The following is a 15,142-nucleotide window of genomic DNA, read 5'->3' as shown; positions in this document are numbered from 1 at the left end:
CATTTGCTTACTTGTAGGTGCGAAGACTGCAAGGTAGCTGGACGGCATCGGCCAAGATCCAAAACTCAATTTATTTGATTCTTCACAACCGAAATGTTTCATTACAAAGATTTTCACCAAGTCTTATCCATAGAAATTAAGTTGCCAACGTGAATGTGCAAAAGAAATAAATACGAAAACCGAAAACTAAAAACGGAAACGCAAACGGAAAACGGAAAACGGAAAACTGAAGCTAAACGTAAAACGTAAACGTAAACCCTGTAACAAAGAAAAACAAGATTATAATTTGTGCTGTGTGAAAATGTCGACACGTGGAATTTTCCCGATCAAACACAACTCACCTATTGAACTCCTGGCCACCAATAGTTTTCAGAAGTCCACCCACAACCCATTATCCTCATTTATTTGGGAAGATAAAATAACTGGAACTGGAATGAAATCATAAAATTAGGATTTTCTCTAACCAAACCGCCATTTTGTCGAATCCACATTACTTGATTTTTCACTCACCATAATTGATGAAACATTGAAATACGTTAGGATGACTAACTTTATAACTATTGTATTTTCCCAGGCGAAGCCATGGGCGAAAAAGAGTGAGATTTTCCTGGAACGAAAAAAATTCGTCTTCACATGTTGACTCCAGAGAAAATTCTAAATCTCACCAATCGGTGTTGCCAGACGCAACCCGAGTGTGGCCGCTCTCATTTAGTTTGATCATGAAGCCAATTCATTTTTGAATATTTGCGGAACCTAAGGATATATTATAAGAACCGTTTTGTTAATGACTTAACAATAAACAAATGATATTATGGTTTTATTTAATTATTTTTGTTTTATTTTTACGACAATTGACAACGAAGCAAACGCCATCTATTGTGGCTCGAATGAACTCTGAACATCGACCCACGCGTAGTTCTGCACCTTGATGCTAGGTGGCACCAACATACTTTGAACAAAATAGATTTTAATTAAAAGCGAAACGCTAGTTAGTAGTTCAAAATTTACAACGTCACAGTATAAAGGTGCTCTTACGACAAACCACTGCCACTTCAATTTGCTGATAACTTGGGTGCTACGGTTATGTTAGTAAACTTAATTCTCCTGCGGATCTCTTCATTTCAATTCAATTCAATACTTTTTTATTTACTCAAGTAGGGTACAAAAGATGGGCACTTATTATCCTGCCTTCAGAAAGGTGTAGATATTAATTGCAATCTCCCGAAACGGTACGAAAATGAGGTTAGAGTTTCCACGTGATTAATTGATGCGAGAATTCTGACCTGATTTACCAATGTGCCTAATTTATTGTTTGAGCTTTCAAGCCGGTAAGCACTTGAAATAATTGAATAAGGTCACATGAAGCTAGAGCAACAAACGGGAAAACCTCGCTCTGAAGTATTGTTCACTAGATCAGTCCCTGGAATTTGCAGATAAATTGAATAACCTTTTCGTCAGACAAAAGTTCGCCAATTCTAATAAGTTGTTTTTGGAAAAGATACTCTCGAGTTTAATTCTTTTTATGATCCTACTGCATGCATTTTACATACAACCATGAAAATAATAACTGATCAGTATTCTGGTCACAAACCTAGTTGAAATCGGTTGAACTCACGTTGAGCTCTTAAATTCATGCAACTCGTGCACAAATAATTCAAACGATAAGCCGAGTTTGACAAAGCCAAAATTCAAACAGTTTTCAATTTGTGCGCCTCCGGCATAGAATAATAATGAATAAACACAGAAGTACAGAATATAATTTGTTTTCCAATTTGTTTTTTTAAACAAACAATTCATTTCATGCGCTGAATAAATAACTGGTTTTAGGTGTCCTAGCTAAATTGGAAAACATGTGATAGTTTAAAGTACATACATACAGGTACATATATTTTGATATGGTAGGAGGGGTTGGACGTGGCCAGTGGCGACGTGGCCAGTGGCGACACAGCCGTGCGATGCCAGAACTAAGCAACTTATCATTTCGTTACCATGCTACGCAGAAAGCGATTACAGGCCCTTAGGGTGTAGGGTTTGCTGCCATACCCTTTCTTACTATCCTCGGCCAGCCAGCTTGCATCTTGAGCTGTATTATCGCATAACACCAAGTAAATGTCATACACTAGAAATACCTTATCATCTAATAAATTAAACAGTATTACTAAGTTTAGAGCCTTTAAAGATAAATATTCATATCTGAGAGCATATTGAAGAACAAAAGATCGACGGACCGTTTAATCTTTTATCTTGTATTGCATAGTTGTCCACAGTTAAAACTTTGCTAGCGTGATTCAGGATTCATAACAAGCGATTGAAGATACCTATGGCGCCATCTAGTGTCAACATGTAGAGACCGATCACGATGCTTTTTGTGTCAGGTGTCCTTCTTTTCGACGTCCCCGGAGCTGTCGAACAAGGCCCGCTTCGAGTACTTCACGCGCACCATCCCCTCCGACCTGCACCAGGTGCGCGCCATGGTGGAGATCGTGAAGCAGCTCGCCTGGCGCTACGTGTCCATCATCTATGAGGAGTCCAACTATGGTATAAAGGTGCTCACATGCCACTAACTTGATCTGACTCTATGGAATCATGAAATGAAGTGAAAACAAATAATAGTTTGTCATCGTCAAATTTTTCCATATTTTCCAACTTTTGACCACCCGTGGCTTCGCTTCGCAGCGCAGCAATCTCGAAAAATCCAACTTTATTCCTTGTCTACATTTTATAATCCTTGTCTACAATTAATTAATCTCTGTAGAAAATTTTAGATTTCTAGGGTTTGAGCTGGGCCTTGATGAGTATGTCCATATATGATTGCTTTACAGCGCTTCATCTTATTCAGATGACAGAGATTTAGACCGGCTCAGTGTCAGCACCGGCTTACTTAGTAGCTACGAACCTTCCTGATGAGTATGTCAGTGAGGCAAGACTTTTCTTTTCAGACATGTATTTAAATATGCGGGAGAATCGAGCAAACGGTCACAAATAAAGCTTCTAGATAAATATCACGTACTATTTTCCATCATCCAAATTTTGTGTCCGATTGAAATGACCCAAAAGAACGAGTCTAGGTCATTTCTTTTAGTTTATGAAACTAGCTTTAAACGGCAAGTGTTTCCTTAAAAACTTTAACATTGTGTTATTCAAAAGGCTAACAAACAAGCTGGTTATGGTTTTAGTTCTTAATTATTTATTCAATGATTAATAATTAATAGCACAATAATTAAAATATTGTATTTTTTCGTAGTTTTCTGTACTTTATGTTCTACAATAAACTCTTTTACAACGTGTTTACAACCTTTTATTTGTCATCATTTTAACATTTTTATCATCACCGTTTCTGTCTTTATGATCATAGTTTTTCATTTTTATTTCACTATTTTCGTTGTGGTTTTGGCAGCACTCACTTATCACAAAAGTTACATAGAAAAGGACAGAAGATTAAATTATATTCTCTTGATGGTAACTGACATAAATTTAATCTAAGATAAGACCCTCTACAGCGGCTACCAATATTCCTAGTTCCAGCGAAACGTCTCTCACAATTAGATGTCTAATGATAAGAGACACGAAACACGACCCTCCACTATGCCTAAACGAAAGCCAGATGCTTGGTATGATAAGACCATGGAGCTAGGTATCAGCTTATCTTATTACCACATGAGTGGATATTGCTAAGCGACTGACACTAGGTATCAGAATTTAGAAGGATATATTGTGAAATAGTGGGGTAATAGCTTCTATTGTTGTTTCTCTTTACAGGTAAGTTGTATCTAAGACCTTGTAGGTATGTGGTTAGGTTTCGTAGAATGTTAGGTAGACAATATCCTTAATAAAACATCATCTTTTTACAGAGCAACGCAAGTTCTTTTCTTTCAGAAGAGTGTTTATAAACACATTATATTATTATAGGTATTACAATATTATTCAATGGCATATCTGTGTAATTTCAGAATATTTTATGGCAGAATTTCATAAAATACTTTGAGTATACAATAGATTCACTGCTAAATTTACTCAATTCGAAAGCAACTCATAAAAGATTATTCGCATAAAAACTTTTCTATCCTATTTTATTCAAATAATCTCAAACAGCTGGGCTAGCACAGACTAGCTAGACAAGTCTATTGACATGAAATCCTAAAGGCTCTTTTACGCCGGAGTAACACAGTGTGCCATTTAGACATGCCAAATGACTACACGCCACAATAATTTAAAATGTGTATGATAAAAAATACCATATTTTTGTTTTTGTCAAGGCTTTCGAGGAATTGGAAACCCTGCTGCAGCGAGACGACATCTGCATAGCAGTGAAGGAGCGGTTGGCCAAAGACTCCGGCGCAGCGGACGAGCGAGCCTACGACGCTATCGTCGAGCGACTGCTGTCGCGGCCCAGAGCTAGAGGTATCACTAGGTTAACATAATCTAAACATATTATAAAAGGAAAAGGTGACTGACTGACTGACTGATCTATCATCGCACAGCTCAAACTACTAGACGGATCGGGCTGAAATTTGGCATGCAGATAGCTATTATGACGTAGGGATCAGTCTTGATATTGCAAAAGCCTTTGATAGGGTTTGGCATGGGGCACTTCTATCAAAACTACCATCTAACGGACTACCAGTGAAGCTGTGTAATTGGGTCGCCAGTTTCCTTGCCGGTCGCAGCATCAAAGTCGCTGTCGACGGTTTTTGCTCGGAACTCAAACCCATCAATGCTGGCGTCCCACCATTGGCGTGCAATGTTGCATCACAACAACATCCGTTGCTATGCGGATGACAGTACGGGTGATGCCCTGTACAAAGGACATATACAGCTTTTTCGCGCAGTGCTGGAGGAGTGTAGAGCCAAACTTGTGTCTGACATAGAAACCTGCCTAGGTAAAGTGTCATAATGGGGCTCACAAAACTAGTGCAATTTAACCCAACAAAAACACAAGTTTGCGCGTTTTACGCCAAGAAGTCCCCGTTTACATTACCTCTTTTCTTTCAGAGCACTCCCCGCACACCTTCCAACAGCATTGGGATTCTTGGAGTCCACATTTCGAGTGAGGTTCAATTCCGCGATCATTTGGAAAGCAAGGCCAAATTAACCTCCAAAAAGCTTGAGGTGCTCAACAGAGCAAAGCAGTACTTCGTGCCTGAACATAGGCTCCTACTCTATAAAACGCAAGTCCGCCCACACATGGAGTACTGCTCTCACCTGCTGGAGCAGCCCAGTACCAACTCCTTTCATTTGCTCGGATCCAAAGGCGGCCTGTTCAACTTGTGGACGATCCCAAACTAACCGGCTCGCTAGACAGCCTGGAACACCGCAGAGACGTTAGCTCTCTATGCGTGTTCTATCACCTTTATAATGGGAGGTGCTCTGAAGAACTGTTTGACCTCATTCCACCCTAATTTTTCTACAACCACACCGCGCGCCACCGTAAGGAATTTCACCCTCACCACCTGGGTGTCTGGTGCACTTCGACCGTCCGCTGTGCCAGATCCTTCTTCGGCTTCTTCTCCCATCGGCGGTGTTCCCACTAGATTACAACATGGGGTTATTCAAGGGGCGGACTAACAAATTATTAAAAAGCCGGCAACGCATCGGCGGTTCCTCTGGTGCTGCAAATGTTCATGGGCGGCGGTAATCACTTAACATCAGGTGACCCGCCTGCTCGTTTGCTCGCTATCTCTATTTAAAAAAAGGGATCCGCTAAGAAAGGATTTTTGAAAATTTAACCCCTAAAAGGGTGAAATAGGGGTTTGAAATTTGTGTAGTCCACGCGGACGAAGTCGCGAGCATAAGCTAGACTAAACATGTGGTGACTGACTCTATCTACTGATCTATCATCGCACAGCTCAAACTACTGGACGGATCGGATGAAATTTAGCATGCAGATAGCTATTATGACGTAGGGATCCGCTAAGAAAGGATTTTTAAAAATTTAACCCCTAAGGGGGTGAAATAGGGGTTTGACATTTGTGTAGACCAAGAAGTCGTGAGCATAACCTAGTATCTCATAAAAGTTATTGGTTTTAAGTGAATTGAGTGTGATTGAGAGAATAATGATTATAGTGATTTAAAAAAAACCAGCCAAGTGCGAATCAGACTCGCGCACTGAGGGTTCCGTACTACAATCGACATTTTATCGACATTTTGCACGATAAATCAAAAACTACTTACTAGATATCGTTCAAACCAATTTTCGGTGGAAGTTTTGCATGGTAAAGTACATCATAATATATTTTTTTTAGTTTTATTATTCTCTTATTTTAGAAGTTACAGGGGGGGGACACATTTTACCACTTTGGAAGAGTCTCTCGCGCAAACTATTCAGTTTAGAAAAAAATGATATCAGAAACCTCAATATTATTTTTGAAGACCTATCTATACCCCACACGTATGGGTTTGATGAAAAAAAGCGTGGAATTTTGACAATGTTTTACTGTAGAACAGGCTGAATCCGTTGCGAGTTTTTCATATTATATACTAGATGACGCCCGCGACTTCTTCCGCGTGGATTTAGGTTTTTGAAAATCCTTTTTTTTTTTATAAAAAGTAGTCTATGTCCTTCCCCGGGATACAAACTATCTCTGTTCCAAATTTCATCAAAATCGGTTGAACGGTTGAGCCGTGAAAAGCTAGCAGACAGACAGACAGACAGACAGACACACTTTCGCGTTTATAATATTAGTATGGAAGTATGGATTATGAACAGGCATGTCGGAAACCTTTGGTGGCATCCTTCATCTAAGTCTGGAACCTCGTAGCTTAAGTCAACAAGCGAACTTTGATTCTCGTTTCAATATTAACTAAGTTTCAAAGTTACACAAGCTTCAACATTTACATACAAATCTTTGTTCCCGTGTTACTTACCTTGAAACTATGTATTGCTACGGAGGTATCGCACGCCACAGACAGACAGACAGACTGAACCACCGCAGACCATGGAAGTAGCAAGTACAGGACGCGGCACAAAATATTGTATTGTGAGCGTTGGCTCTGTCGTTGAGACCGACAAAACGTCACATAGGTATGAGTGACAGAGACAACGCTCTACAAAAGCGAAATCTCATTCTAAATGTCGATGTACAATATTTTTTGCCGGCTAGTGTAATAATTTCTATCCACAGACAAAGATATTGATTTCTACATAGTAATTTCATTGAGTATGATTGGTACGTATTCAAAGAGCTTTGAACCTTTTGACCTTCCGCCAAGTCGCCAGTAGGTCGCCAGTAGGTCGCCAGTAGGTCGCCAGTAGGTCGCCAGTAGGTCGCCAGTAGGTCGCCAGTAGGTCCCCAGTAGGTCGCCAGTAGGTCCCCAGTAGGTCGCCAGTAGGTCGCCAGTATGTCGCCAGTAGGTCGCCAGTAGGTCGCCATTTTTGATTTTTGTCTAACATAGCGGCCACGCATACAACCTGTACTAATCATTCGCTGGCAAAAAAAGAAAATGGCGGACATGTAGGCAGGACAGGCTCCATGCTTGAATATTCAAACTCTTTGATGTAGACTTTTTAGTCTATTATTGAGGGTTCCGTATCTGTTTTATTCAGACACAAGTTAGCCCTTGACAATCTCACCTGGTGGTAAGTAAGACAGTCTCCACTAACACAGGTGTGATCGTGTTCGGGTCGGACCAGGAGGTGGCCGGCGTGATGGCGGCGGCGCGGCGGCGCGGCGCGCAGCACACGTTCAGCTGGGTGGGGTCGGACGGCTGGAGCGCGCGCGCGCTGGTGGCGGCCGGCAACGAGCGCGTGGTGGAGGGCACCGTGAGCGTGCAGCCGCAAGCCAACCCCGTGCGGGGCTTCCGAGACTACTTCCTGGCGCTCACGCCGACCAACAACTTGCGGAACCCCTGGTTTGTCGGTAATCTTCTGTTTTCCAACAAAACGACCATCATTTTCTTCTTCTTCTTCTGTGTTCCCAGTATTTAACACATCCGTCCGTCAGTTCGTCTGTTTGTAAGCGGGCTGTATCTCGTAAACCGTAATAGAAAGAGAGTTGAAATTTTCATCGAACATGTATTTCTATTGCCGCTATAAGAAAAAAAATAAGAATTTCAAAATTAGCTACCTCCATGAAAATAAAAAAAATTAAAAAGTGCTATTTTTTGTACGATAGTACGGAGCCCTTCGAACTTGATGAAAACACTGTTGGTTACCAATCCGTGTGACGTCATGACCTAAAAAGATGGCGGGTAGCGTTTTTGCAGCGAAATTTCAAATGCAAATGCATTTTTATTTCACATCGATCAAATAAATATTATCACCTTACGATCAAATTAAGACATTTTTCAAAAATGGGTTTTTTACCCTATTGATAAAATGCACGAACTCCGAAAAGTTAGAGGTGCAAGTCCGGGATCGATCCCTGACCCTCCGTGAGAGGGGGATGTGTTCAGCACTGGGCTACCGCAGCTCGTGCCACGTAACCCACGAACGGTTAACATTAATTATGTAATAAATAACTACCAATTACTTAGTACATTATTACAGATTAGTTACGCTAGGTTTCAAGTCAAGTGCTAGCCATAACTTGAGAAGCAATAATTACTGAACTTGTCAGGCTATGCCCCGTGCCCAGTGCCCAGTGCCCAGTCCCACCTATTAAAGACTTTTCAAATTAAAGTAAACCTAAATCTCTTAATTTTCCCTGCAACTTAGAAAGTTAGAATAGTACTTAGTCTGATTTATTTTGTAACGAGTAATTTGTATTTTTATTTGTATTTGTATTTATTTCGATTTAGACTAATTACAAGCGCTTACGAAAGTCAGATCGGCATAGAACAATACAATAATAAAATGATTGTACAAAATATGGCATATTATAATCTAGACAATAATACTAGTTAAAGATGGCATAAAAATTATTAAGTTACTCAAGCACCGTCGTATTTTGTAATTAAATGTCATAAATGCACAATAAAAAAAGAAAAAGATAGATACTCAAGCAAGTACATAATCTTCATGTCAACAATATGTTATATTACAAGTACACAAGTACATATTAATTATCCCAGCTCGTTGAATAGCGTGTGCAGTGCTATATTTTCCATGCGTTTTTATCATCAATATAATCGTTAATTTTGTAATAGGTAACGTTTTTTAATTAAAATTTCTTTTATTTTATTTTTAAATTGCCTATCAGAAAGGTAATAAGAGGATATAGCCCACACCATAAGCAAGCTGAATGACGCAGCCATTTGGAAAATCGCAAGAATGTAAAAACGGTTTAGTTAAAAACAATAAACTGGACATAATATATTTACGCTAATAAAACCGGAATTGCGTTAGCATTACGATCCTTCTGCAACCAATCAAGCAATCAGACCGTTTATGTCCACGGCTGGACATAGGCCTTCCCAAGAGCGCGCCACCACGTGTGGTCCTGCGCTACTTTCTATCCAGCGTGTGTGTGGTCATCCGTCCAGCGGTTTCCACTCCAGAACACGTGTGCCCCAGTGGCCTGTGATTCTGCGACATATACCTATTATATCAACGAATTGCTGAAGAGCACTTTGGTTCTATGGATTTCCTTTTTACAAATTCTGCCCCACAGGGAGATACCCAATTAAGGCCCCTCCATAGCACGCTGAACGACTTTGAGCTTGTGGATCAGGTCAACTGTCGATGTCCATGTTTCAGCGCCATACGTCGCCACCTTCTGCAATATGAACATAACCTTTTGTACAGAGTTCTGGGAGGAGCAGTTCCGCTGTCGCTACGCGGGCAGTCCGCGCGCGAGGCACAACGCGCAGTACCCGCCGTGCGCGGGCAGTGAGCAGCTGTCCGAGGACAACACGGAGTTCGAGGCGCAGCTGCAGTTCGTGGCCGACGCGGTGTGGGCATTCGTGTATGCTATCCGGTAAGTGACTGTCAGTACAGAGTTCTGGGAGGAGCAGTTCCGCTGTCGCTACGCGGGCAGTCCGCGCGCGAGGCACAACGCGCAGTTCCCGCCGTGCGCGGGCAGTGAGCAGCTGTCCGAGGACAACACGGAGTTCGAGGCGCAGCTGCAGTTCGTGGCCGACGCGGTGTGGGCATTCGTGTATGCTATCCGGTAAGTGACTGTCAGTACAGAGTTCTGGGAGGAGCAGTTCCGCTGTCGCTACGCGGGCAGTCCGCGCGCGAGGCACAACGCGCAGTTCCCGCCGTGCGCGGGCAGTGAGCAGCTGTCCGAGGACAACACGGAGTTCGAGGCGCAGCTGCAGTTCGTGGCCGACGCGGTGTGGGCATTCGTGTATGCTATCCGGTAAGTGACTGTCAGTACAGAGTTCTGGGAGGAGCAGTTCCGCTGTCGCTACGCGGGCAGTCCGCGCGCGAGGCACAACGCGCAGTTCCCGCCGTGCGCGGGCAGTGAGCAGCTGTCCGAGGACAACACGGAGTTCGAGGCGCAGCTGCAGTTCGTGGCCGACGCGGTGTGGGCATTCGTGTATGCTATCCGGTAAGTGACTGTCAGTACAGAGTTCTGGGAGGAGCAGTTCCGCTGTCGCTACGCGGGCAGTCCGCGCGCGAGGCACAACGCGCAGTACCCGCCGTGCGCGGGCAGTGAGCAGCTGTCCGAGGACAACACGGAGTTCGAGGCGCAGCTGCAGTTCGTGGCCGACGCGGTGTGGGCATTCGTGTATGCTATCCGGTAAGTGACTGTCAGTACAGAGTTCTGGGAGGAGCAGTTCCGCTGTCGCTACGCGGGCAGTCCGCGCGCGAGGCACAACGCGCAGTTCCCGCCGTGCGCGGGCAGTGAGCAGCTGTCCGAGGACAACACGGAGTTCGAGGCGCAGCTGCAGTTCGTGGCCGACGCGGTGTGGGCATTCGTGTATGCTATCCGGTAAGTGACTGTCAGTACAGAGTTCTGGGAGGAGCAGTTCCGCTGTCGCTACGCGGGCAGTCCGCGCGCGAGGCACAACGCGCAGTACCCGCCGTGCGCGGGCAGTGAGCAGCTGTCCGAGGACAACACGGAGTTCGAGGCGCAGCTGCAGTTCGTGGCCGACGCGGTGTGGGCATTCGTGTATGCTATCCGGTAAGTGACTGTCAGTACAGAGTTCTGGGAGGAGCAGTTCCGCTGTCGCTACGCGGGCAGTCCGCGCGCGAGGCTCGACGCGCAGTTCCCGCCGTGCGCGGGCAGTGAGCAGCTGTCCGAGGACAACTCCGACAAACGACAAGTGGGAACGGGGGTAACGCCTGTTACAGAACTAGGCCGTGATCGCCAAATGAATTGAGGAAAATGAAAGTTAGAAAGCAATAGAGCAGCCCATAGCCCGCCGGCCGCCATGCATCTGACAATAAATCTACAAAGCCCGAGTTGGCCGCCGTCCAACTACCGAGTCTACACAAACAAAGGCTCTTCTTGCGTAATAACAATGTAAGCGGCTCCAGCCACTAGCAAGTAGCGACCAAGTTGTCTGCCGATTTGTCCTTGTAACGAACAAGTTTTGTCCACGACTTTATGGTCCTAGTTATTGATTGTAACTGTGTTAGCAAAGTTGGTATGTTCTACTGAGCAAAAGCTTTCTTATTTCGCTCAAAATTTTCATAAAGAGGATGATGTTGATGTTACATGAACTCTTTTGCGGTCAAAACTATTTATAATCAAAATGAATCTGAAACACTTTTGACTATAAGAGGTTGGTCAAAAACTAAAAATATAATATAAGTTAACAGTGCTTTTGCATAAATAGTTATTAAATATCGGCTCCACGCTGGATTATCTGAGTGTTTTTACTTTTTAGTGTTTTAAATGGACTACACCACAAAGACCTTTCGCTACGGAAGTCGCCGGCTTGCATTGCTCGCCAATTGCCCTCTTTGTTCCACTCGCCCTCATAATTATGCTCGCTTCATTCCGAACTTCCCTCGCGAACTTCTGACTTTGAATTACTTAATGATGATCATTTTGTTCCAGCGAAAAGTTTTGAAGTTTTGTTTGGATACTTTTGATCAATCTATTTAATCAAAAGTAATAGGTAGGTACTTCTGATGAATTATTTTCGAATTATATTCCACGAAACTTCGTCTGCGTGGACTACACCAATCACCAAACCTTTTTTCACCTTCTTAGGGGTTGAATTTTCAAAAATCCTTTCTTACCGGACGCTTGCACCATAATAGCCATCTACTATCTACATGCCAAATTTTAAGGCCCGATTCGTCCAACATTTTGAACTGTGCGTTGACAGATCAGTCAGTCAGTCAGCTTTTCCTTTTTATTGTATATAAACTTTCAAATTTCTTGACAGTTGAGTTATTGCAGCCAAGAGATTTAACTGCATGACCTTTCTTGTGCTAAGTGTGTTTGATGTTGCAGCGACATGCACAGAGAGCTGTGCGGCGCGCACGCAGGCCTGTGCGATGCGATGCGGCCGGTGAGCGGGCCCACGCTGCTGCGGTACCTGCGACAAGTGCGGTTTATAGGTCACTTTTGTATTACCTAGTATTCTAATAGCACCATAGCCTAGAGAGATAGCTACAGCAGACAGGCGATCGACGAACACGTCTAGACAGATATCTTGCGGTCACAAGGGTGGTCTGGTTGGCGAAACCATTCAATTTAAATTTTTTTCCTTAGTAGTCCAATCAACTATTCGAATAGGTAGGAGAAAACTCGTCCTCAAAGGTCAAGGCCACAATGTATGAATTTACGCTGTAGTAAGTATCATAGCGGCGATAATTTTGTGGTTAAGACGTCGTTCTCCTATTAGAGAGGTCGAGGGTTCGATCCCGGACCTGACAGCATATTTCGCTTGGCGTACTCCATACGTCTCTCAATGAGAGCTTGATGAGATGATGAGAGAAAACGCACAAAGCTCCAAGAGTTTAGAGGTCAGAGGAGGCCGAACAGGCCATTAACATGATCGAATCACTCGTTTCGAAAAATAGCCCACTTCCATCTTAGACTGTACCACCAGCTGAGATTGCTAACTTGTATGTGAATAAAGAAAAACAAAACTTCCAGGTCTCAGCGGTGACGAGTTCCACTTCGACGTGTTCGGGGACGGGCCGGCGCGCTACAACATCCTGCACTTCAAGCAGGTGGCGTTGGGAGTGTACCGCTGGGTCAAAGTGGGCCAGTACCTCGACGGGGAACTGCAGCTCGATATGGACGGTATACCACTTGATTACTTAACTTTAGGCGTAATTTTCCTATTCTGACTTGGGGACTCGTGACAGTTTTGCTGATTACGTAGTCTTTAGCGTGTGAGAGTGACAGAAAATCATAGGTCGCATCGTTACACTGCAAATGTGGAACAATGGCGTCAGGCCTCCAAGCTAACATGTCTGTCTTGCCAACAGAGATCCAGTTTAAATGGGACGAGCCTCATCACCCAGAGTCGGTTTGCAGCGCGGAGTGCGAGCTGGGACAGGCCAAGCAGTACGTGGAGGGAGAGAGCTGCTGCTGGCACTGCTTCAACTGCACGCAGTATGAGGTGATGTCTCTCTCTCTTTCTCTCTGTTCAACGTCCCATAGCCCATTGAAAGGCAAATACTCCTCTTTCATAGGAGAGCGCGATACGGAGCTTAGCAAGTATATATTTTTTGTGAATGACAAGTTAGCCCTCGACTGCAATTGGACCTGGCAGCAGTACAGCTGCAGGTAGTAACTAACCATAGTTAATACCTCACATCAAACCAGATCAGCTACAAATTATTGTCGTCTTCATCATTGGCTCTATTGATAGACATCTACTGCTGGACATACCTACGACTTTTACAAAAGATTTTTGCATTAATTTAAGATTTAAATTCTTAAATTGCTCCTGGCAGAAATTGAATGAAAGATTGCTATAACCTTAAAGGAATAGACTTAAAAGACTTTTTATTCAAATAAACTTTCTCTAGTTCTTTTGATTCGTCAAAATAATCTACCACTTGTTTAAAATGCCGTTCGTTCCTAGTTTCCTACCGAACTACCAGCAAAGAACTTGGTGACTACAAGGAGTATGGGGCAGGAGCGCATTGTGCCAGGATGGTCATCAAAACATTGTTGGGAAATGTCACAAGAAAGTTATGAGTGACAATTCTTTAGTTTCGGAGCTCAAGAAATTTTTCAGTCTTTTGAATTGCATTTTAAAGCACAATTTGAAAAACATGGATGCAAGTTGATTTTAATATTGATGAAAAGCATACAATCGTCATACAATGTAGTTTTTATGCTATAAACTAAACTGTGGTTTGTACTGTGGTGAACCTAAATTGGAATCTAAAAACAACAAATCCTATTTTTAGACATTATTGTTTGGAAACATACGTTGAAAGCCTTTTGGGTGTTCATATGAGCCGAAGTATGGACCCAATAAAACACATTCCGCCAAAATTGGAATCGAATTTCCAGTAGAGCTTCAGTATTGCGTTCAAACACGACATGACTTCGTTTGGAAACACAATATTCTGTTCCAACGTCAACATAATATTTTGATATAAAAAATATTGTTCATACACAGGTATTTTATTGAATTTTATTCTTCTCTAAGAATTTGTGCTCGAAGGAAAATTGATTTTCATCTGATTTGATTCGGTAGGTAATAATGCGTTGAATAATTATGATACCTACGCATCTTGACAGTTTCTATTCTTTCGATGATTCATCATCATCATCATTATCAGCCTGTGGACATCCAATGTTGGACATAGGCCTTCCCTAAAGAGCGCCACCACACCCGGTCCTCAGCCTTCCTCCTCCAGCCACTTCCCGACGGCCTCGTCATATCATCGGTACATCGTGCTGGAGGGCATCCCACACTGCAAGGATTTTGCGGCTCCAACGGCCATCGCCTCTACGACAGGCATGACCTGCCTACTGCCACTTCAGCTTGCTAATAGTTTGGGCTATGTCAGTGACCTTGGTTCTCCTGCGGATCTCCGCATTTCGAATCTTATCCCTCAGGGAAACTCCTAACATAGCCCTCTCCATAGCTCACTGAGCGACTTCAAATTAGTGAACAAGGCCGTTTGTCAGTGTCCACGTTTCAGCACCATAGGTGAAGATGGGAAGAACACACTGATGATGATAGATGATTACAAAAATCTAAAGGGGTATAAGAATGCGTATTCACCAATGCTTCAACACTTTGTGTGGTGAGCGTTGTGTTTTTTAAAATACAATATAGGCTCTTTTACACTGGTTCTCTGGCATACTTCGACCACCCGTTGTGCCAGACT

At 43.2% G+C, this 15,142-nt stretch overlaps 1 protein-coding gene across 1 annotated transcript in view; it reads left to right on the top strand.

Moving 5' to 3' along the window:
* LOC117989081 (metabotropic glutamate receptor 2-like) overlaps positions 1 to 15,142 on the top strand; it is a 42,671-nt gene that overhangs the window by 17,626 nt on the left and 9,903 nt on the right. The window contains exons 4-10 of the mRNA XM_069503300.1: positions 2,376 to 2,546; positions 4,257 to 4,401; positions 7,605 to 7,856; positions 9,683 to 9,854; positions 12,291 to 12,397; positions 12,939 to 13,088; positions 13,277 to 13,410. Of these exons, the coding sequence (XP_069359401.1) occupies positions 2,376 to 2,546; positions 4,257 to 4,401; positions 7,605 to 7,856; positions 9,683 to 9,854; positions 12,291 to 12,397; positions 12,939 to 13,088; positions 13,277 to 13,410 (1,131 nt within the window). The remainder of the gene's footprint in view (positions 1 to 2,375; positions 2,547 to 4,256; positions 4,402 to 7,604; positions 7,857 to 9,682; positions 9,855 to 12,290; positions 12,398 to 12,938; positions 13,089 to 13,276; positions 13,411 to 15,142) is intronic.

Source organism: Maniola hyperantus, chromosome 15 (genome assembly GCF_902806685.2).
Source record: "Maniola hyperantus chromosome 15, iAphHyp1.2, whole genome shotgun sequence".
NCBI lineage: Eukaryota > Metazoa > Arthropoda > Insecta > Lepidoptera > Nymphalidae > Maniola > Maniola hyperantus.
This window is presented reverse-complemented; position numbering and strand designations above follow the sequence as displayed.